The sequence below is a fragment of the Metopolophium dirhodum genome, unplaced genomic scaffold, assembly GCF_019925205.1.
Source record: "Metopolophium dirhodum isolate CAU unplaced genomic scaffold, ASM1992520v1 scaffold1, whole genome shotgun sequence".
Classification (NCBI taxonomy): domain Eukaryota; kingdom Metazoa; phylum Arthropoda; class Insecta; order Hemiptera; family Aphididae; genus Metopolophium; species Metopolophium dirhodum.
The window spans coordinates 1551279-1573634 of NW_026869896.1; the positions used below are offsets into that span (position 1 = coordinate 1551279).

Genomic DNA, 22356 nt, shown 5'->3' on the forward strand with positions numbered 1-22356 from the left:
TGAGTTAAGTAAAATAACTAAGATGGCCGTGTATTACAGTGGAAATCAGATAGTGTTCTTAATTAAAATACCATTGATAACAGAACTAGAACTAACATTATTCAAAATTATACCAATTCCACATAGATTTGACTACAGACATAGTGTAATATTAAAGCCAGAATTTCAGTATGTAGGAATAACTAAGAATAGGAGACAGTTTACAACCTTCACAGAAACACAATTGTTAAGCTGTATAGCTACCGAAATTTTCAATATATGTCCAGAATTTCAACCTATTCAACATGAATCCGTTAGACAACCATGCGAAATTTCATTATTTAAGAATCCTGATGTGTTACCAAGCAACTGCGAAGCAGGAATCATAGTGATAGCAAAGAATATTTATCATAAGTTAAAGTATGCAAATACACGGATTTATACCACTAACAATGATACATTAACCATAACATGTCAAGGGGAACAAGAGCCACATATAGTACAATTAAGGAATCAGGGTTTAGTCAACTTAAATCAAGAATGTAGGGCTTATGCTAGTGATATAGTTTTAAACCCCACGCGGGAAGTAAAATCCAAATATTATTTGAACTTTATACCTAAACTAGGAATAGGTAGTTTGAATCTTAATATTCTAAAACTAAACACATTAGCAATTCCTAAATATACCCAAGGTCATGATTTACTAAGGCTAGATAACGTTCACGAATTAGCTCATTCCCTGAATGAAATACAATCAATGGTCGAAAAAGAAGAAGATAGGCAGGGCGGAAAGGCCGACCAAGCTAAACATTATTTGACATATGTTTTAATAGGATTACTATCATGTTCTTTAATATTAATTTTATTGATATACGTAATGTATCTATACACTAGGACTCTAAAAAGAAATAATAATGCTATGGTGGTCAGAACAATTAAAAAACCACTTGGTAAAGGTAAGTTCTGTAAACAAACAATTTATGAACCAATGAGGAAAAATATATCATACAACGAGCATGGACCTATAGTAAACCGTAAGTTGTATGAGAGTAAAGAGGAATTACAGGAAACCTCATTTTCAGATACTAATGACAGGAATATAGGTATCAATAATACTACTGCTAGTAATTTACCAGCAATAATAAGTAATTAAAAAAAAAAAAAATTTTTATTAATTAATATAAAATAAATGTAATGTAGATATTATAGTATAAGTAAGGAACTAATTATTATATTTGTATATAGAGGAAATACCCACAAGTTCGTTATAATGGATTTCGAGTTTACTAACATTCATAGAACGAGTAAGGTCCTTATATCTGGAGCGATATCGAACAGTTTGGACCGGTTTAAGATAAGGAAGCTAGAAGGACGACCGTTATATCTGCCAGAAAACGGAGAAGTAAGACCGATGAAGGATCGAGAGGTACTAGTAGCACAAAAGGCATTAGCACGAATTTTTAAGGCAAAACCCGAACTCAGGGACATTTGTCTAGACCAACTGAATCAGAGTCTTAGAGCACCAGTAAATAGTTTGAATGCGACCTATATAAAAAACTATATACTGCGTGACAATAAGATTAATGTGATTGTGGTGTTTGGAGGTAGTTCCGACAGAGAAATTTTAAAGAGATTAGGAATTAATTTTCCATTATTAGATATGCGCTGTTACGATAAAAATTTAAACCGACAATTTTATTTACAATTAGAGGACGTATCAAACAAAAGAATTATTTTTGAAATAGAAGTAGGGTATTATGACAAATCGGGAAGGATATTAAACCTTACCGAGTCACACAATTTAATATGTAAAAAGAAACACAGTCGCTACGCGAATGTCGTCCGTTACACATGTACTTTATCTGTTGAACCTAAATCGTTTTCTTTCTTAAACCCGAGTTTACGGAAAAATTTGATTTTACTACAGCTGGATGCAGGTGGGAAGTCTGATTCAACCCGAATTTTCCTCGTGTGAATATATCACTTCTCGACTAGAAATCTACAAAAAACTGGTAATTATAATTAATCTGCCACACACACACGGTTTCCCTGACTGTCACAGTCGGCGGCAGCCGTAATCTCTTCTCTTACGTAACCCGATAACGAACAATGTCTAAAATTGGTAATGCTAATCTTAATCGTAATAATAACAGTTCAAACCATACCAAATCCAATACATCTCGTATACAGAGTGCTTCAAGTGACGATGTATTTTCGAACTCCAACGAAAACAACATAAATATTTCTGAATATAAAATAGTACAGTCCAAAACTAAACGTAATCTATCCACTGATAGTTCATCGTCAAATTTAAATAAAAAAAATATCAAATCTATTTTTGCATCAACAAATAGATACGCTATTCTCGACAATGAAAATAATGAAAATAATAATACTGATTCAAATAAGACTAAATCTGATGAAAATTCCAATGCTAACATAGACATGGACGAAATAAAAATCAAACCACCCCCATCCATTTTCGTCCGCGGATTGTTGGACTTTGCCGCATTTCGTACTGTTTTAATCAAGTTAGTTGGAATCAACAACTTTTTTGTCAAATCAACTTCCAAAAACCTAAAGATACAATCCAGCAACTCTGACACTTACAGATTGATTATAAAATACTTAAAAGAGTCTAAAGCTGAATATCACACATTCCAAGCCCAGGAAGACAAATCATTCCGTATAGTTGTTAGAAATTTGCATCCGTCTACCCCAACAGTTGACATAGGTATTGCAATTCAGGAAATTGGATACACAGTTCGTAGTGTTACAAACGTTTTACACAAAACCACAAAAAGTAAACTTCCGATATTCTTCGTTGACTTAGAACCAACTGAGATCAACCAAGACATTTTTCATCTAAACTCGATACTTAACACAAAGATTAAAATAGAAAAACCATACAAAAGACGGGAGATTATCCAGTGTATAAACTGCCAAGAGTACGGTCACTCTAAAACTTATTGTGCATATCCCTCAAGATGTGTTCGCTGTAACTCCAACCACTCAACTTCAGCTTGTAACAAGACCAGCGATCAGCCACCTGTATGTGTACTCTGTGGTGGCGCTCATACTGCAAACTATCGTGGATGTCAAGTTCACAAGAACCTGCAGAAACTCCATCACAGCAAATCCAATTCAAACAATAAATTCAACAAAAAAAGTAATATTAACTATAGTAATATTGTAAAGGGGAGGGAAGGCGTTAAAAGTGATAGCACCCATATTTATCCTCCTGATTTAACAGACACCTCGTCATTCCCTCAATTAAGTCAAAAACCTCCTCAAATTAAATCCAAAAATAATACCTCTCAAAATAGCAATGAGAATTCACATGAATCTATAGCAATCCAATTATCCTCGTTCATTTCTGAATTTAAATTGATAATTAATCCTCTCATATCACTCCTCACAACAGTTATAGATAAACTCTTAAAATGATGGTCAGTCATCAACTTAACTCTAACGTAATTAAGGTATTACTTTGGAATGCCAATGGTATAAAACAAAATGAAGCAGAATTTTTAAATTTATTACAAGAAAAACAAATTGATTTAGCACTCATCTCGGAGACACACTGTAAACCATACACTTAACTATTTTTCCCGGCCTATACGGTTTATAGAACTGATCATCCTGATAAAACAGCTCATGCAGGATCTGCTATAATAATTTCATCTAAAATCAAGCACCTTCTTCTTCCGGCTAGCCAAACGCCTACTATACAAGTAACTAACATCCAAATATCGTTGAATCATATACCAATTAATATTTCATCTGTATATCTTCCTCCATATCCTGCTATTAACTCAAAACAATTAGAAGAATTTTTTAAATCCCTCGGTCAAAAGTTTTTGATTGGTGGTGACCTAAATGCCAAACACTCCCAGTGGGGCTGCATATCTAATAACTCAAGAGGTAAAATATTACAAAAAATAATTAACAATAACAATTATACACACATATCCCCAATTGGTCCCACCTACTGGCCCCAACACCTAAATAGACACCCAGACATTTTAGATTTCTTCATCTCAACATTACCCAGTTATATTAATTTCTCTGTCACCAACTTAAACGATCTTAACTCTGATCACACTCCTGTCCTGCTCCAACTAAATGTAGCTCCAGATCTAAACCCTATGCATCCTTCTTTATTACAAGGTCCAATAAAATGGAACGAGTTCGCTGAGATCATGCAAAATACCACCAATTTAAAAATCTCTCTTAAATCAAAAACTGACATAGAAAACGCTGCCCAAGTCCTCACAACCTCGATACAATCAGCTATATACAAATCATCACTCCCATATACTCCAAGGAGTATGAATCAAACAAATAATCAAATCTTACCCATCCACATAAGAACTTTAATCTCTGATAAACGTCGTGTTCGTTCTAGATGGCAAAAGTATCGATACCCATCTGATAAACAAATATTTAATCACTTGACAAACACCATCAAAAAATTAATATCAAAACATAAATCAGAGTTTTTTGAAAAAAAATATCAATCCCTTAACACAAATGACGGCTCACTATGGTAAACCACAAAAAACTTACTTAATATAAGACAGCAAATGCCGCCGATAATTGGCCCTAACAGATCCATAGCTATTTCTGATGATGAAAAAGCAAACCTTTTTGGCGAACATTTCTCTAACATTTTCAAACCTCATACTGATATACATCCCAGTAATGAACACCTTGAAAGAATCAACTAATTTATAGACAGTCCTCTTCCAATGTCACTTCCAGCAAAACATACCTCACCAAGTGAAATCAAATTTCTAATAAGTAAATTAAAAGAAAAAAAAGCACCCGGTTATGATCTTATTACCAACAAAATTCTAAATAATCTACCGAAAAAGACAATCATCCTTATAACTTACATATTTAATTCCATGTTACGGATTTCTTACATTCCATCGATATGGAAATTATCAACAATAATTGTTATTCCTAAGCCCAACAAACCCAAGAATGAAATCACGTCTTATAGACCTATAAGTTTACTGCCAACTCTTGCCAAATTATTTGAAAAAATCATAAGACTAAGAATAAGACCAATACTCCAAACCTTCAACATAATTCCACATTCCCAATTTGGCTTCAGAACGGGTCACTCCACTGTACACCAAATTCACAGACTAACTGATCAAATTTCATCCACATTTGAAAAAAAGCAATATTGCCCGGGAGTGTTTTTAGATGTAGCCCAGGCGTTCGACAGGGTATGGCACAAGGGTCTACTCTTTAAATTAAAAATGTTCTTACCTGCCCCGTACTTTTTGATAATATGTTCATATTTAGAAAACCGTACTTACACAGTCCGGTATGGTAACTCTGTCTCGTCATTCTATCCAATTGAAGCAGGAGTTCCCCAAGGTAGTGACCTTTCCCCTGATTTATTTAATGTCTACACGGCTGATATTCCTAAAACCCCAAATACTATTATGGCCACCTATGCTGACGACACTGCAATTCTCTCACCTGGTAATGATCCTGTAGAAACTGTACATTTTTTACAAACACATTTAGACTTAATAGACAAATGGTCATCCAACTGGAAAATCAAAATTAATCCTGACAAATCAATTTATGTTCCATTTACACTAAAAAAGTCCATACCCCTTCCCCTCTATTCTCAAGGAATACAAATCCCAATATCCTCAGAAGTAAAATACCTCGGCGTCCTAATTGACAAAAGACTGACCTGGGGTCCTCATATCAAGTCAAAAAGAAAAATTCTTAATAGTCGACTCCACTTACTTCGGCCAATTCTGAAATCAAAATTACCCTTCCACACAAAAATAATCATCTACAAATCCTTATTACGGCCTATCTGGGCTTATGCTATCCAAATCTGGGGATGCGCTAAACCATCTCAATTACGTACCCTCCAAGCCTTCCAATGTATCACTCTCCGAATTATCTCTTCCGCAACTTGGTACGTATCAAACTCCACTCTCCAAAATGACTTCCAAATAGAAACAGTAAATCAATTAGCAAAACATAACAAAACATTATAAAAAATTCCACTCTAAATTACAATGTCACTCTAACCCTTTAATCGCTGAACTTGCTTCCAACTCACTTCCTAGTAATCCTCCTCGTCGGCTAAAGAGAAATTAGTGTCGTGACTTATTAAATGATTGATGGCTCATACCATCTAAGTTTAATTTATTCATATTAAGTCAATAATTGATAAATAATTAAAATAACTTTGGGTTCTATCACTGGATGGCCTCCCTCCTCATGTGTTCATGTTGTAAAATAAAAAAAAAAATTGTATGTATGTGTTCAAATTTGCTTATTATGCCTATTGTAGCATAGATTGTAAATATTCTATTAAAATAAAAAAAAAAAAAAAAAGAAACACAAAATAACTTATGCACATGATCCACGCACAGACGTCATATACACAAAATGAATATTTGACTATGCCATCAGGAACTACAGATACGAAAATTTGATTAAACATTTCACTTAAATTTACAAGTAATACGAATTTATAATTATAGGAACCACTAATCTAAAATGGATAGGAATGAACAACTATTGCAGGAAATAAACATAAATATAGCAATTGAAAAGCACACTAATACAGAACTCGGAGAATGGTATAATTTTACGGAATGTTTTGATTATCATATAGTTTCAGCCAATAATTCAATATTAGTACCTTACGAAAGTAGAGAAATTCTAGAAATAATTAAATGTGTAAAACGTTTCATGACAGATATGGTTGTAGAAAGAGATTTGGCAAATCCAATTTGTTTGGATTTGGCCAGATATATTAATATTGTACCTAGTGCAAAAGATTTACTGTTTTACGAAAGATAATTAATAATATAATATAATCCAATATAAACAAATTAAAATATACACTGGTCCCATATATACCAATGGAGATTTTAAATACTAATTATTATTTTATTGTAATCAAATATATATATGTATACTAACATAATTTAATATATTGTAATTGTATAATCATTGTACTATTATTTTAATCATCATTTTATCATTTTATCAATTACAAAATACATTATTCATACTATTTTAATCAAATTACTAATAACAATTTTTATTGTATTTAAATTATATAATATTATGTTAACTAACAAAAATATCAATCGAATCAATTGTAATACTCTATTCGAGTAATAATAAAAAAAAATATAATACAAAAAAAATATGTAACTAATAATGATTATCATGTAAATTATCGTAATAAGACAATAATTAACCATTTTATCTATATACTATTGAATTATGTAACTATGTATAATGTAAACAAATTGTAAACCTTATCAATGTAAAATGTATTGTCTGTGTAAAGTTTTCAAATTTTAAAGCTTTTTGTAGTTCTACAAATTGTAGCCCTACAAAAACCTTTGAAAGGGCGGTGAGGTGTAGCGAGCTGTGACATTTTAACTATTTATCTAAAAATAAAACCTACTAGGCGGTAGATCAAAGTAATCGTATATAGTAAGCACCGCGTAATAATTACGTTAATAATAAAACTAGCAGATGCGCTGCCATATTACCTAATATATAACACTAATTTAGGCGGTGTAAATGTGTATACATACAGTACGCATCACGAAAACGTGCGGATGACCGCCGCGCGCCCAGTGGCAATTTCTCGTTGGTGGTGGCCAAACTGTTTCGCGCCAAATATAAAATTTAAAACTCGTATTTTTATATTAATAAATTATGTGTATGTATTTAATGATATTAAAGTCAACAAAAGACAGGGACTGTTGGGTACACAACGATAATTCAAAAATTGCGCGGTCGTATGCGATAGGCATATGTTGCAATGTTGTCACCCTGCTGTGCCGCCACCGAAACACTGTGCGAGTGAACTTTGTACCTCCGAAGAAGGGGACGGTACCGTCGCGGTCAAGCCGACGGCCGCCAGCACCCGCCGCTATACTCGTCGTCGTTCTTTCCGAGCCGTCTAGGCAAGCTCATGTTCATGTTGCGATCCGGTGCGCCGCCGCCGTTAAAACGCCATCTTGGTTATTTTGTTCCGTGCACCCGAGCCTCGCTGCTCTTTAACTCGTCGCAAACGCCCGTTTTCGCGTTACGAGTATCGGCCCGTTTGCCGACACCACGGCTCCTTGTCTTTTGTCCGTCGCCCGCCCGATTCGATCGCTGCGCGACCCCGAGCCGTGGTCACCCACGTATCCACGTGTTTTGTCGTCAAAGCGGTTCGCGCTTTCGACGCTTTCGTGTCGCACCGCCCGATTGTGCACACGAATTTGTGTAATTCGATCTCCCGTGGTCAGTACACTTATCGTACGTCGTCGCCCGCTCGTTTTTGCCTACGCAGTGCGATTTAGCCGTGTTCCCACGTGTTCACGCGCCTGACCGTTCATCCGCCGGTTCCTTTGATTGTGTGCGCCGCATTTACGCCGCGTCGCCACCGAGGTATTGGTGCGATTCGAACCTCGCTATTTTGTCACCCGCTCGACGATCGCCGTGCGATTCGAGTTCCGCTCGCCCACGCATCCACGTGTTTTCCCGTCCGCCCGCCCTACATCGTGCGAACGGGTCAGCCGTGACGTGGTCCAGTTTTGTCGTTTGTGCCGCGACAACGGGCACGTCCAGTGCCGATCGTAATTTGGCCCGCGCCGGCCTATTCGATCTTATTCCAACGCCTCCACACCATCGTCGACCACCGGCCGCCAATACGCGGTGTCGTCGACCGATTCGCCGTTTTCGACGGAAGTACCCCTGTCGTATACCTCACAGACGCGAGCAACAGCATCATTGTCGTTTTCACACAACCGCTCCGTCACCACGTTTTCACCTGCTATCAACGTCAACCTATCAGGTCGTACACACGCGTATTATTTTGTATTATTATTGTATTGTCATAGGTCTCCGACGTGCATATTGTCGCACTATTATTCTAATTTGAATTATTATTCGTCGTCGTCGTCTTCGACGGGCGTTGTGTATTATTATAGTATTTTTCGCCGATCGGCTTGTGATCGCGCATTTATTACCACTAACATTAGTAAATAAGATTTTCGTACTGCAGAATGTCATAATAAATTGTTTGTATATTTTAGACCGCGAACAACTGTTTTATATTTGCATTACCGCATTAGGTTAGATACCTCACATCATCATAATAAATATAATTCCTATTTGCAATCAGCTCCTATCATATTTTTAAATACAGTCCACTTCTCTTCCCTCCCATAGGGCTATCGACTAAGGTAGGTAAGTATCGTCACACAAGACGGGTTGCGTGTTGGCCGCCGTCCGGGCGCGCACTCACACACACGCACACTCGTAACCGGCTTTGCATGTGCAGCCGTCGTCCGCACAGGGACATTTTTAAAGGTGCAGGTTAGTTGTTTTTTTCAAAACGTATAGTACCCGTCGTGCCAGTGGCGCGCACCTGTGATGGATCAAATATTGAGGCCCACTGGTTTACTGAAAAACCGACACACGGCGCGCTGCGGTCATCCGCACGTTTTCGTGATGCGTACTCTGCCCTGCTACCATGAATTGCAGTAACTCCAAAAAGTGAAATGTTGGGAAATCGTGTTTAAAGGTTTTTTTAATTTTTGACCCAGAAATTATTATGTTTTAATGATTTTTTCTATAAATCATTTTTAATAGATGTTCAAGTTATTTGTTGATATATTTTTTTTTGTACTTTATTCATTTTTTGTATGTTTTTACCACTTTTAAACATATTATAGGAGTTACTGCATTTTTACTTAGAAAATAACCCACATTAAATTTACAAAATGCAGTAAATCCATTCCTATGATTCTTAATTTTTATATTATGTGCACTCTGCAGCAGCCTTCTACTGAAACATTAAGTTAAACTAAAATATAAAGTTGATTAAGTTAATAATCTTTTCCCAATAAAAAAAGCCTATTAATTATATTTATACAATTAATTAATCACCCAAGTACAAGAAATATAAATACTAAAATATCATAATTATACCTAACAAAAGTATATTATTGATTGATTTGTAAATTTATTAGATAAAAACACTAATTAGTAATAAAACATTTTAAAACATAATTTCTTTATTATCTGATTTATGTAAATAATAATAATATTAACATTAATAACAACAAAAGTAGTGATTAGATACTGACTTGTATCAAGATATAAAGGTAGATTAACAAAATATTGTTATAACATAGGTTAGTGGATATAATAAAAAAGTTAATAACAATAAAAACACTAAATAGTGACTAGATACTGACTTGTATCAATATAGAAAGATAGGTAGATTTATATAAATATAAAATATTGTTACAACATAGATAGATTAATAAAATATTGTTTTAACAGGATAGTGATTAGATACTGACTTGTATCGAGATCCATAAGTTAGTTAATAATAATATTATAATCACATATTTTTACAATTATTAGAAACTGATCAATTGCTATTTATTGATGGTAACTTTTTCCAGAATGGTTTTCGATTTTCTGGCAAAACCTGTTTTAATTGATCAAGGATATCTGTTTTCTTAGTGATCGGAATACCACATGGTTCATTTTTGTGTTCTGGCATGGCAGTCTTTTTAACAAATTATTTTGGAATGTTGGTAAAATCGTTTTAATTAAGTAATACAATAAAACAATTACCTAGTTTTTCTAACTGTACACTTTTTTTTGATATTGGTTTTGGTTCATCAACTGTTGTAAGAATTTGTATAGCATCATACTTTAATTTTCTTCTAGGCACGACTTTATTTAACATTTTTAAAACGCGTTGTCTAGAAGTCATTTTAGTTATTAAAATTTAAGCAATAAATCAGTCAATATATTATTTAAAACCAACTTCATTAAAAGATGTTCAGGAAGTGTGGAACTCGTGTAACGACGACTCGTCACTCGTGTTGTTTTGTTATCAACCGCCAAAACAGTGAGATAGTATCATATTTGTCAGTTGTTACTTGTTAGATTAGAAATAATCAATCTTATCTAATCAAATACAATATTATTATGAAGTATAACCATGGTTAGAACTTAGAATTATCTAAATTCAAAGATCCTGAAGCCTATGTTATGTCAAAAAGTTATTTTATGGAGTTACGGCAAAGAAGCCATTTGAACACACAATATTACTAAGACAATATACAGTAAGAGCATGTAAAACTTCTAGAAATCCGATTCCTAAGAAATTATGCAGTAAATCCATGGACTTGCTGCTTTTGTTCTTAGTATATGGCGTTACTGCACTTTTGCTTAGTATTTTACCTGAATTCCAGAATATCTTTGAAATAATAATCGATTTTCAAAGAGTTTATAGTGGTTTTTAGTGCATTTTACCTTAGTAAAAAAAAGACGCGGGATAGTTCAATTAATAAGAATATTATATAACCTCACTTTTCACAATTTTGGAGTTACTGCAATTCATGGTAGCAGGGCAGTACTGTATTCGTATATTATAGTACGCGCCGTAATAGTAATAGCGTCCGCGCTGCGTGTGTAGTAGTACAAACGAATAACGATCGCGCGACCATGAACGGCGTGCGTCAATCTATATACGACTACTTATATAAATAACTCGCATAAAATGTCCATATAAATCGTGAGAATAAAGCACCGCGCGTGTACAATAATAGCATATATATATGTTCAACTTCGTGCCGGGTGCGAGCGCGTGACGAGGCCACAGATGACCATATACGGTTATCCAGAATAAGTAATGACAGGGACAGACCCATCGAGGAGAGCTCATGGACAAGCGTTCATCAGACGAGCAACCGACGAGCTTAGGAACAGTCATCAGTACTATTGTCACATCTCGCTAGCTTCATTCATTATTTTTGGACTTAGAGTAATTTTGTTATAGTCAGACACAGTTGAATAAGTTAAATAAATCAAACATATTATACTAAAAACTCGAGATTTACATTTATTCCATCATCCTTCAATCCTATTGACTGGGGCACGTTACAGTACTCACAATATTTTTAATATTTTGTACACTGTATTTCGCTGAACTACTTGATTGATTTATATTGTATTAATGGTTGAGACATTACTTAATTTTATTAACGTATTGACATATTTTTATTAATTGATTTACTCATGATTGAGATTGTATTACTATTAGATTTTATTACTATTTACTTACTATATATAAATGTAGTTATTTCAATATTTATATAATTGACATTGTATTAATTGTTTTGCTCAGTAAAAGAGTATTTGTTTTGTGTTAAACACCATTTGTTCAATAATAATTTTTTTTAAATACACAGTAAATTCATAAATTAAATACTTTATTTTGATAACAAATGCTATAAGCACAACAGTTTTGTCCTATTTGGTACATGAGTAGAACCTAACCTAACCTAACTAATATAACTAAAATAACAATTTAAAAAACCATTGATACTGTACACACAAGTGGATATCTTAATAACAATATTTAATAGACAATAATGCATTATAATTTATTATTTAAGATAATGTGTAATGCAACATTTTGTACACGTTACAACACTGTGAATTGCTGTTGATTATTTTTTTTTATATTATTATTTCTGTTTTACATATTAAAACACCATTGATGATACTATTTTATTCACTAAAAACTATAATATTATGTAGTGTGCTACTACATACTAGGTCACCGTGAATTGATATAATTTATTTTGCCACTGGATCAATTGCTATGAAAAGTAACCCTCGGATGAGACGAAAACACATATATTATTTACTTTTTTAAGTACCATTCAATAGTTGTACATATAGTGACTTGGTACACTGCTAATTTATTTATTTTATTGGAGTAATGTAATTGTACAAATATTCAATAGTTGTGTAATTAGTTTTATATTATTATTACACATGAAATTAAATTACTTTAACAATGGAAATATTTATACAATTTAGGTTGTATTTGTTTTACTCATTATAGTATATTGATTCTAAAATCTTTAATTTTGTTACATGCAAATCTTTAGACATCCCATGTCATTAACTTCACTGACATCCTTACAACCATTATAACTATTTATAACTCTTGTTTGATCCACACACCACACATATAATTAATTATTGTGTTGTAATAGTATGAACTAAATTATGTATTGGTAACTAATAGAAATTTATAAAAATCCTTCATACTGTACCCAAAGTACACACATAGTAATTTAAAAATATCCAGTAGGAGAGGAAAAGGAAAATAAAATATAATTTTAAATGATATAGTCATGTTTTTGTCATAAATGTCATTATTTTATTGATCATCTGAAAAAAACATAACGAATAAACATAGAAAAATTTTTGTTGAGAAAAAATGTTCCTGTTAAAAACTCACTTCTTTTTTGGGTGTCTGCTATCGGTACCTGAAAATGATATGTTTGATTAGAATTATTAATTTCAAAAACTAAAGTATTTATATTATATCCTTACATCTTTTTGCCCCGGCAATATAGGAGACATCACTCATTTCCTGAAAATTATGTGTTCAATTAGAATTATCAATATCAAAAACTTAAATATATAAATATATCCTTACGACGTTTGGCGGTGGGGTCTCACTCGCAGTGACGTAGAGCTCCTGTAAATAATGTGTTTGATTAGACAAAACTTGAAGTTTTTTTAAATATATTATATACTAATATATCCCTTACGTTTGGCGGCTGCGGAGTTCCGGCGGTCGTCTGATTGAGGTCCTGAAAAATTTGTTTAATTAGATTTATAAATTTCAAAAACTTGATAATTATTTTTAATATATTAATATATCATTACGTTCGACGGCCTCCGAATTTCCGTCTGCCTACGGTCCTGAAAAATTTGTTTAATTAGATTTATCAATTTCGAAAACTTGAACGCTTTTTTTAAATATACTAAATATATATCCTTACCTTCTTCGGCCGCGGCGAGGCCGTCTTCATTAGACCGTCCTGAAAATAATTTGTTTAATTAGATTTTTTGATTTCGAAAACTTGAATGTCTTTTTAAATATACTAATATATCCTTACGCTTGACGACGGCCGCCGCCTACCACCATCACCACCCCTATTACCTCCCCTCCGCCTACCGCCATCACGACCCCTGCCACCGCCACCGCCCCTTTTTGACGGGCCACCTCTGAACTTGGCTACAATATAAATTACAATTATATACATAATATTAAGACTGTTATTAAGGAATATGTAAAGTAAACACTCACCGCAATCCCGGGACATATGCCCATGTTTTCCACAGTTATAACATTCTGAAACGGGTAGATATCATTTTAATCGTTTCTAATTGTATACAATATATATATATTAACCAATAATCTTATACAAATTTATGCTTACGTCGGTCGCGACCTCCACCGCTATCACCATCACCACCACCGGCCCCTTTCGATGGGCCACCTCTGGGCTTGGCTACAATATAAATTACAATTATATACATAATATACATAACAGTTATAACATTCTGAAACGGGTAGATAATATTTTAATCGTTTCTAATTTTATTATAAAATATAATATATATATTAACCAATGATCTTATACAAATTTATACTTACGTAGTTACGTCGAGCGCGGTCTTGCCCGTTGTCAATATAGACGGTGCACCTCCGACTAATGTTGAAGACGCTCGTTCTAAATTTAAAAAGACAGTTGAAAAGAACAATTGATTGGTCTGCATTATTATGTTTGTGGCATTATAAAATATTCAGTTCGTCTAACGAAATGCATAATATGGTGCACACTAAAACTAAGCCAGGGTTCGAAAATTTATATGGTATAACAATATACATTACATTAATTGATAAATACGATCGGCGGTTACCGTGTTAAAGAACAATCTAAGAAATCTTAGAAAAATATTTAGTTTCACAGAAAGCATGTGTTGCAGACAAAACTAAGGCTCGATTTTCTTCGCAAATTTATATTATTATTTTATTATTAATTCATAAATACGATCCGCGTTGAGCGTGTTAAAAAACAATCTAATGTATCTTATTATACTCATTCGATTAAAGTCGATAAATAAAAAAAAAAATAGAGAATGTGTATAGTAAAACACTTATATTATTATTATAATAATATCAATTAATAAATTATTATATACGATTCGCGTTGAACGTGTTAAAAAAACAAGGCCCTGGTGTACGCTTGGCAATTGCCGTTAATGTTTTAGACTTTGTTACTCATTCTGAAGTTGACAAATAAAAAGCAATAAAGAAAGTGTATAGTAAAACAAACAATAAGTGATCTGTCGGTATTATTATGTCGATGGTATGATAAAATATTAAATTCGTTGAACGGAAAGCATGTGTTACATTATATTGATTGATTCATACCTACGATCTGCGGTCAACGTTTCCAAAAGCAACAAATTAAATTAATAATACAATATTACATTGTATACTCACGTGTTTTCCGTTAGTCGATCACGACTGTCGGATGTTTAATAACGGTTATAGTCGGACGTCGGCGCAGTCCATTGTCTTAGAACGGCGACAATAACAAGAGTCAAGGCAGGTAACCCACGTGGGTGACGATATCGCACGGCTGATTAATTAATTTATTGAATTAACATATTATATCGATATTTTATATTTTTATTATTCATTCGAACACAGCATTACACCTTACACTTTTGACCATCATTCTTTTTTTCATTTTTGCAAAAAATTTTCATATAGTCATAATAATGCCAGGGTAATATACGATTGCGAATGGAACGATTGCGAACGGATCTTTTCCGGTAACACGATTGCGAACGTTTTTACCTGCCTTTAATCATGCGGTGTTGTCAATAACAAATTTTTAAAATTTTTAAAATTTTAAAAATAATCATATAAGGATTTTCTGCTATTACGCCGGGCGATAAGATAGATAGGTACGATGTAGAATATCTATAATATTATATCTTTATTACCAACTGAATTCGTGTAGTCTGATAGTCGTGTAGTATTATTTGTAATTCAGTCGTATCGTGATCGTTTCGTTTCGTTCTCTTCAATATGGAAATTCAAATAATTATGTCCGAGAAAGGCAAGGAGTTGGTTCTCTTAAATAAATTTAAATACTGTTTTGTTAGAAAACGTAAAGATGGGTATATTAAATGGATCTGTACAAACAAAAATTGCACTGCAAATATTCTAACAACTGCAGATAAGAAGTCTCTACATCAGTCAACTGGTGAGCATAAACATTTAGTCAACAAAAAATTGAACGACAAATCTTGAGAGAGAATTGTAAGAGAAAAGCCGACGATAATATTTCTACCAGGCCATTAAAAATTATACGAAATGAATTAATTAAAAATAAGCCGACTGACATAATATATAGTGATATACAATCTGTGCGTAAAGCGATGTACGATAAGCGTCGTAAAATGTACCCTGTTTTTCCCATATCATTAAACGAAGCAATTTCTCAACTAAAACTGGTGGAATATAATTGTTGTTTATTTAACGGAGATCAATTTGTTTTTGTTCCGGAAAATGACGAATTTGTTTGTATAACTACAAAAGAAAATTTAAAATTTATGACAACACAAAATGAGTTTTTAGGAGATGGTACATTTGATTTCGCACCAAAATTTTTTTTACAACTTTATACCATACATTCTTACACAAATGGTTTTTATGTGCCTATTGTATATTTTTTTCTTGCAAATAAAACAAAAGAAACTTATTTGAATATGTGGAAATATCTTTTGGAACTATGTCAACGATTTTTTACTTCAACTTTCGATGTTCAAAAACTGCATTTGGATTTCGAATCTGGAGCTCATGAAGCTGCAAAAGAAATATTTCCGAACGTGATGATTGTAACATGCCGTTTTCATTTAGGCCAAGCTTGGTGGAGAAAGGTAATATTTAAAATCTAATCTTATTTATAAATTAATACTATTTACGACTTTGAAACATTTTTTTTAATAAAATAAAATATCTACAGATTAATGGAGATTCAAATTTGAGAAATGCATACAAAGATAACAACAATGAATTAGGTCAATGGCTAAAATTATTTTTTGGCTTACCGTTTTTACCCAGTGACGAAATTGAAGATGCATTTTTAGCATTAATAGCCGAATGCCCCAGCCTAGAAGAAGGTCATGTTTTTACAGACTATTTAGTATCAACATATATTGAACCTGATTCATTATTTCCCCCATATCTTTGGGCACAACAACCCTCAGTAAATCCAAGGTATGATTTAAAAAAAATTTAAATTAAATTCTTGTTCCTTCCTACTTTAATTTTGAGTGTATTATTATGTATAATATTATTTTTTCATTCAGAACTCAGATCTATGTATGTATGTATTATTATATTTATTTTTAAGTTTCTAACGTAAAATGAACACGTACATTTTGTAACAGTATTATTAATATTTATACAACGAAAACAGTTTTAATTAATCAACATTTTAAACATAACTTATTATTTTGTATAATTTTATTTTAGTTTGTAACGAAGAGTTGTTGTCTTAATTGTATTATTATTACCAATAGTTTATATTTAAAAAAAAAAAAATGTTTTAATTGAACTCCCGAACAAAACATATTCAGAAATATAAACTTGGCAACGTAGTCTATAAAAACGTTCGCAATCGTTCGTTTTTCGGCTAAAAAAACAAATTCTCTGATAAGCGTCATTCGTTCGCAATCGTGTTATAAAAAAGGTAAAACGTTCGCAATCGTGTTGTACCCATAATGCCATAGGATCATCACTCGAATTCATTGATACACACGCAAACATGGTTTTCAAACATTCCCGCCTTTGACAGAATACCGCAATAAGGGTTGGTCTTATCACCGACCGTTTATCTTCGGGTTGGGGGCAGTTGTCCGAAAAATGATAAGGCAGTATTCCTCTCGCTATCAGCGAATGACTTACAGTTGTAGGCGCGACTTTTAACAAGCCGACCCCGCATAACGTATCCCCAGATTACACGATACGGGAGACCTCGGGTCTAACATCATGTTGGTGCGCGGAAACGTTTCCGTGTTTTTCAGAGGTTCGTATGGGAAATAGAACCCCGATCCGCTGATCGAGTTTCGCTTCTATATTGCTCTACTCCACTACTCAGCTTATGACGACAAAAATTATTAACGTGGCCGCTCGAAACTCACATAATATTTCCAATATATAATACGCATGGAAATGTTTAATGTTTTTGTAGATCGTATTGGTTATTATAATATTATATGGGTTTGCTTATTATGTACCTAAAGTTTATTTACATATATACATGGTATACATAGTACCTATATACATTATACTGCATATATATAATTATCCGGATAACTGAGATGACTGACCTAGTGACCTGCTAGACACCCTAAAAAGACGGCGGCTATATGATTTACATGGACGTCCGAAATGTTTTACACTTTCTTTTCATGTAATTTATTACTTAATTTTACGTTTTTGGCGACAGTCATGAACGCTGTCCACGATTCGACGCAGTCCGATTGCATACCTGACGACGTGACCCGGCCGTCGCACATTGCCCGCTATCCGACAAAGTCGGATTGCCTACCAGGAACACTGAGGTGACTGACCTGCTAGACACTCCAAAAAGACGGTGGCTATGTGATTTGCATGGACGCCCGAAATATTTTGATTTTTTTTACCTAATTTTGAGTTTTTGGTGACAGTCATGAACGCTGTCCGCGATTCGACGCATACCTGATGAAGTTACCAGCCGTCGCACATTGTCCGCTATCCGACGAAGTCGGATTGCCTACCCGGACCACTGAGGTGACTGACCTGCTAGACACCCTAAAAAGATGGTGGTTATATGACTTGCATAGAAGCCCGAAATGTTTTAAATTTTTTTTCACGTAATTTATTACTTAATTTTGCGTTTTCTGCGACAGTAATGAACGCTGTCCACGATTCGACGCAGTCGGTATTGCATACCTGACGACGTGATCCGGCCGCCTCACATTGTCCGCTATCCGACGAAGTTGGATAGCCTACCCTTATTACTACGGCGAACGTCAACTAAGGTGACTGACCTGCTAGACACTCAAAAAAAGACGGCGGCTGTATGATTTGCATGGACGCCCGAAATGTTTTATATTTTTTATCACGTAATTTATTACTCAATTTAAAGTTTCTGCAGCACTAATGAACGTTGCATAGTGCATACCTGTTGCTGAGACATATAAGTCCAACGTCGAGGTAGGTGACTGACCTGCTAGACCCCAAATAAATCGAGGTGGCTATACGATTAGTTGGACCGTCTGAAATATTTGAATTTTATTACTTAATTTGGCGTTATTGACGGCAGCTATCCGGTTAACTAATCCACCATCCTTATCAGTAATCCACTATTCTTATCATTAATCTAGAATCCTTATCAGTTATCAAAAATCCTTATCACTTATCCACCATCCTTGTCACAAATCCACTATTCTGATCATTAATCCAGAATCCTTATCCGTAATCAAAATTCCTTATCATTAATCCACTTTTCATATCAAAATCCACCGTTCTTATCATAAATCCAAAATCCTTACCTTTAATTTTTTTCACAGATCCTGATCTTTATCCTTGAAAAAATCCATCATCATAATCACAAATCCACTTTTCTTATCCTTATCCAAAATTCTTATCATTAATCCAACATCCTTATCATTAATCCACTTTTCTTATCAAAATTCACCGTTCTTATCATAAATCCAAAATCCTTATCACTAATTTTTTCCCAGATCCTTATCAACAGACCTCCGTATCACCCATACACCGTGTCGGCTCGAGTCGACGACCAGACCACAAGACTACTGCCGCTTCCGACATCGAAAACACTCATTACCAACACTGGAGGGGGTCTGGGGGTCTGGTGGACAAATTGGCAGTAATTTTAATGTTAATACAGATAACAAAAAGGTATTGAGGGGAAAAATCAAAATTATAGAAGTCTGAAAAGAGTCAACATTTAAAATATTTTATAAAGAAGAACTATCTGAAAATACTTTTAAAGTCATTGATGTTGAAAAACAAAAATTAAGAGGACGAAAGCCAACAGTAAATCCAACAGATCAATCCTTAAACTTGGCATATTCAAGACCATCGGGGCAACAATGCAAAAAAAAAAGATTTTGTGAAGCAAATGTCATTCCAAACATTTACCAAGAGTTTTATAGGAACCTAAGTATAAACCTAACAGCAGATTCGGATGATGAATAAAATTTGGTATTCATTTTTATTTTTAACCACTAAGAGACTAAAGAGAAGTCTTAACTTGTGATATTAAATATAATTTTTTTTGATTTTATTAATTTAATTTTAAGTTTTTCTTGTTAATTATTAATATTATTATTATTATTTTATTACTAGATTATGTTTTATTATAAACTGAAAAGACTGTGATTAAGTTTGATAATTTAAGTTTTTCTTATTGATTATTACAATATTATTATTATTATTTTATTATTTTATTACTACATAATGTTTTATTATAAACTGTAAAGTGAAAATAAACTGTACCTAATTAGGTTTGATAATTTAAGTTTTTCTTGTTGATTATTACGATATTATTATTCAAACTAAAAATAGACTCATGAGAAGTTTTAACTTGTGATGCAATACATTTTTTACTAATACTAATCTCTATATATAAAACATGAAACCGAGGGCGCCCGATTTCCGGCTCGGTATAATTTTTGAACTAGCGTGATTTGAACTACCAATGAAAAAATTCGATGGGCCGTCCTCCGGCGGCGGCGGAGCCGTCGCTGCGTTATCAACGCTCCTTATAACTAATTTTCAAAATTTCTTCGGATTTTTCGTCTTTACTCCGTCCGGGGACTTTCCGCGTCCCCGCTCGGACCTTATTCGCGTTCCCCGCTAAATTTACAGGCCGCGCGCGGCCGTACTTTTTTCCCGGCGGGCCCTCCGCGGCCGAGACGACGCGCTTTACGTCCGCCGCCGTCGCGCGCATTTTTTGCCTTTTTTTTCAAAAATTCGAGTTTTAGTCCCTTTCGACACGTCTCCGGGCCCCGTTCGCCTCTTATTCGCGTTCCCCGCTAAATTTATAGGCCGCGCGCGGTCGTACTTTCTCCGGTACGAGTCCCGAGGCCGCGGGACGACGCCGAGAGCCGATTGCCGATATCGCCGCCGTCGAGTGGGTATTACTATTGTTAGCGCCACCGTGGCAGCACTGACTCGCGCCGGCTGCTCGACCGTGCTCGGCCACGACTGCCGTTCGACCATTTAACTATAAAAGTGTAACTCTTAAATAATAATTGTGTTTTAACTTCAGAGATCCTGACATCGATTTTCCTTAATAAAATATCGGAGGGTTCGATTTTTTTTACGAATCTCGCGTTTTTGACGTCCGAGGGTGGCGGAGCCGGTCGTCCGCTTCCCGACGTGACCACGTCGCCCTTTACGACGCCATTTGAAGGACGTCCAAACCGCGTTCGTAATTCACCGGACGGCAAAACGGCTTAAGAATCATAGATTCGACACCAGTTTTTAACTAACTATGTACCCGGGTAGCAATTGTTCAGTATGTTAAAGTTCCAGGACTTTCCATTTGTTCCAGATTAGTCCTAAAGTGACATTTTTGTACAATTATGCCACCACTGGACCAAATTGCTTACTTTTAGTGCTAATGTAGTTTAAAAGTGTTTAAGTGGTTATAAAGTGCTAAATTACAATAAACACAATTTCGGACCATTTTATTTTAATATTTCCAATAGTTTTTAGACAGTCCAATGGTGCCTTGATCGTACATATTAATATTGATATTTATAGGGCCTTTAAAGGAAAAATGTTATTTTGGAACAATATTGGCACGATTTTTTTTGTTATTGTTTATCCATTTGGGGAAATTCTAAATTTAGTAAAATAAATAAATGGTAAGATAGCTGATCAGGCGCGTACTCCTATATTAGATGTTAAGCACGCGCGCGCTCGTGTGTGTGTGTGTGTGTGTGTGTGTGTGTGACTATTGCAAATAACAATCAGTTATTCAGTTGACCATCTAATGAGTTATTTTCAGATTTTTATAATCACTTTATAGTTAATTATACGTATTATTTGTTATAAAACTTAAATAAAAGAATTTCTGTATCGTTCAAGTGTGGTTTTGCTCGATAGTTGATGTGGTTGCTCTTTCAAGTTTGAGTTGCGTTCTAAAACGGTACCGTTGTATGTCATCTTTGCAGGATCAATTTTGAAAGGTAAGAATAAAGTATAAACCATGCAAGTAGTCTAAGAATTTTTTTTACATAGATATATTCGCACTAGTTAAATTAATACTATACCTACTTTATTACACGTATAATTCAAGTATTATACCTACATAATTATGTGGATATTATGATGATCACCACGGTTGGACTTGCCTATGTATATTATAGTGTATATATAATAATTAT

At 34.1% G+C, this 22356-nt stretch overlaps 2 protein-coding genes and 1 pseudogene across 2 annotated transcripts; 2 read left to right on the plus strand and 1 right to left on the minus strand.

Moving 5' to 3' along the window:
• The first annotated feature begins 1249 nt into the window (after positions 1–1249).
• Positions 1250–6418, plus strand: LOC132953184 (uncharacterized). The gene is made up of 2 exons (XM_061025712.1): positions 1250–1816; positions 6362–6418. The coding sequence occupies exons 1-2, from the start codon at positions 1250–1252 to the stop codon at positions 6416–6418; spliced, it is 624 nt and encodes a 207-aa protein (XP_060881695.1).
• A 2227-nt stretch (positions 6419–8645) lies between these two features.
• LOC132953272 (uncharacterized) lies at positions 8646–15629 on the minus strand. The gene is made up of 7 exons (XM_061025792.1): positions 15596–15629; positions 14310–14381; positions 14177–14221; positions 14009–14104; positions 13869–13907; positions 13620–13676; positions 8646–8809 (listed from the first exon to the last, which is right to left on the minus strand). Exons 1-7 carry the CDS (start codon positions 15627–15629, stop codon positions 8646–8648), a joined length of 507 nt encoding a protein of 168 aa, XP_060881775.1.
• Positions 15630–16591: 962 nt separating this feature from the next.
• LOC132953145 (uncharacterized) lies at positions 16592–17432 on the plus strand (annotated as a pseudogene).
• Positions 17433–22356: the final 4924 nt, after the last annotated feature.

Coding starts and splice junctions, on each gene's coding strand:
- LOC132953184 (XM_061025712.1), top strand. CDS start 1,250: ATGGATTTCGAGTTTACTAACATTCATAGAACGAGTAAGGTCCTTATA. Junction 1,817..6,361: donor AACACAGTCGCTACGCGAAT/GTCGTCCGTTAC, acceptor AAAAAAAAAAAG/AAACACAAAATAACTTATGC.
- LOC132953272 (XM_061025792.1), bottom strand. CDS start 15,629: ATGAAAAAAAGAATGATGGTCAAAAGTGTAAGGT. Junction 14,382..15,595: donor GATGGTCAAAAGTGTAAGGT/GTAATGCTGTGT, acceptor TTTATATTGTAG/CCAAGCCCAGAGGTGGCCCA. Junction 8,810..13,619: donor CAAACGTAAGGGATATATTA/GTATATAATATA, acceptor CGTTGATAGCAG/GTGAAAACGTGGTGACGGAG.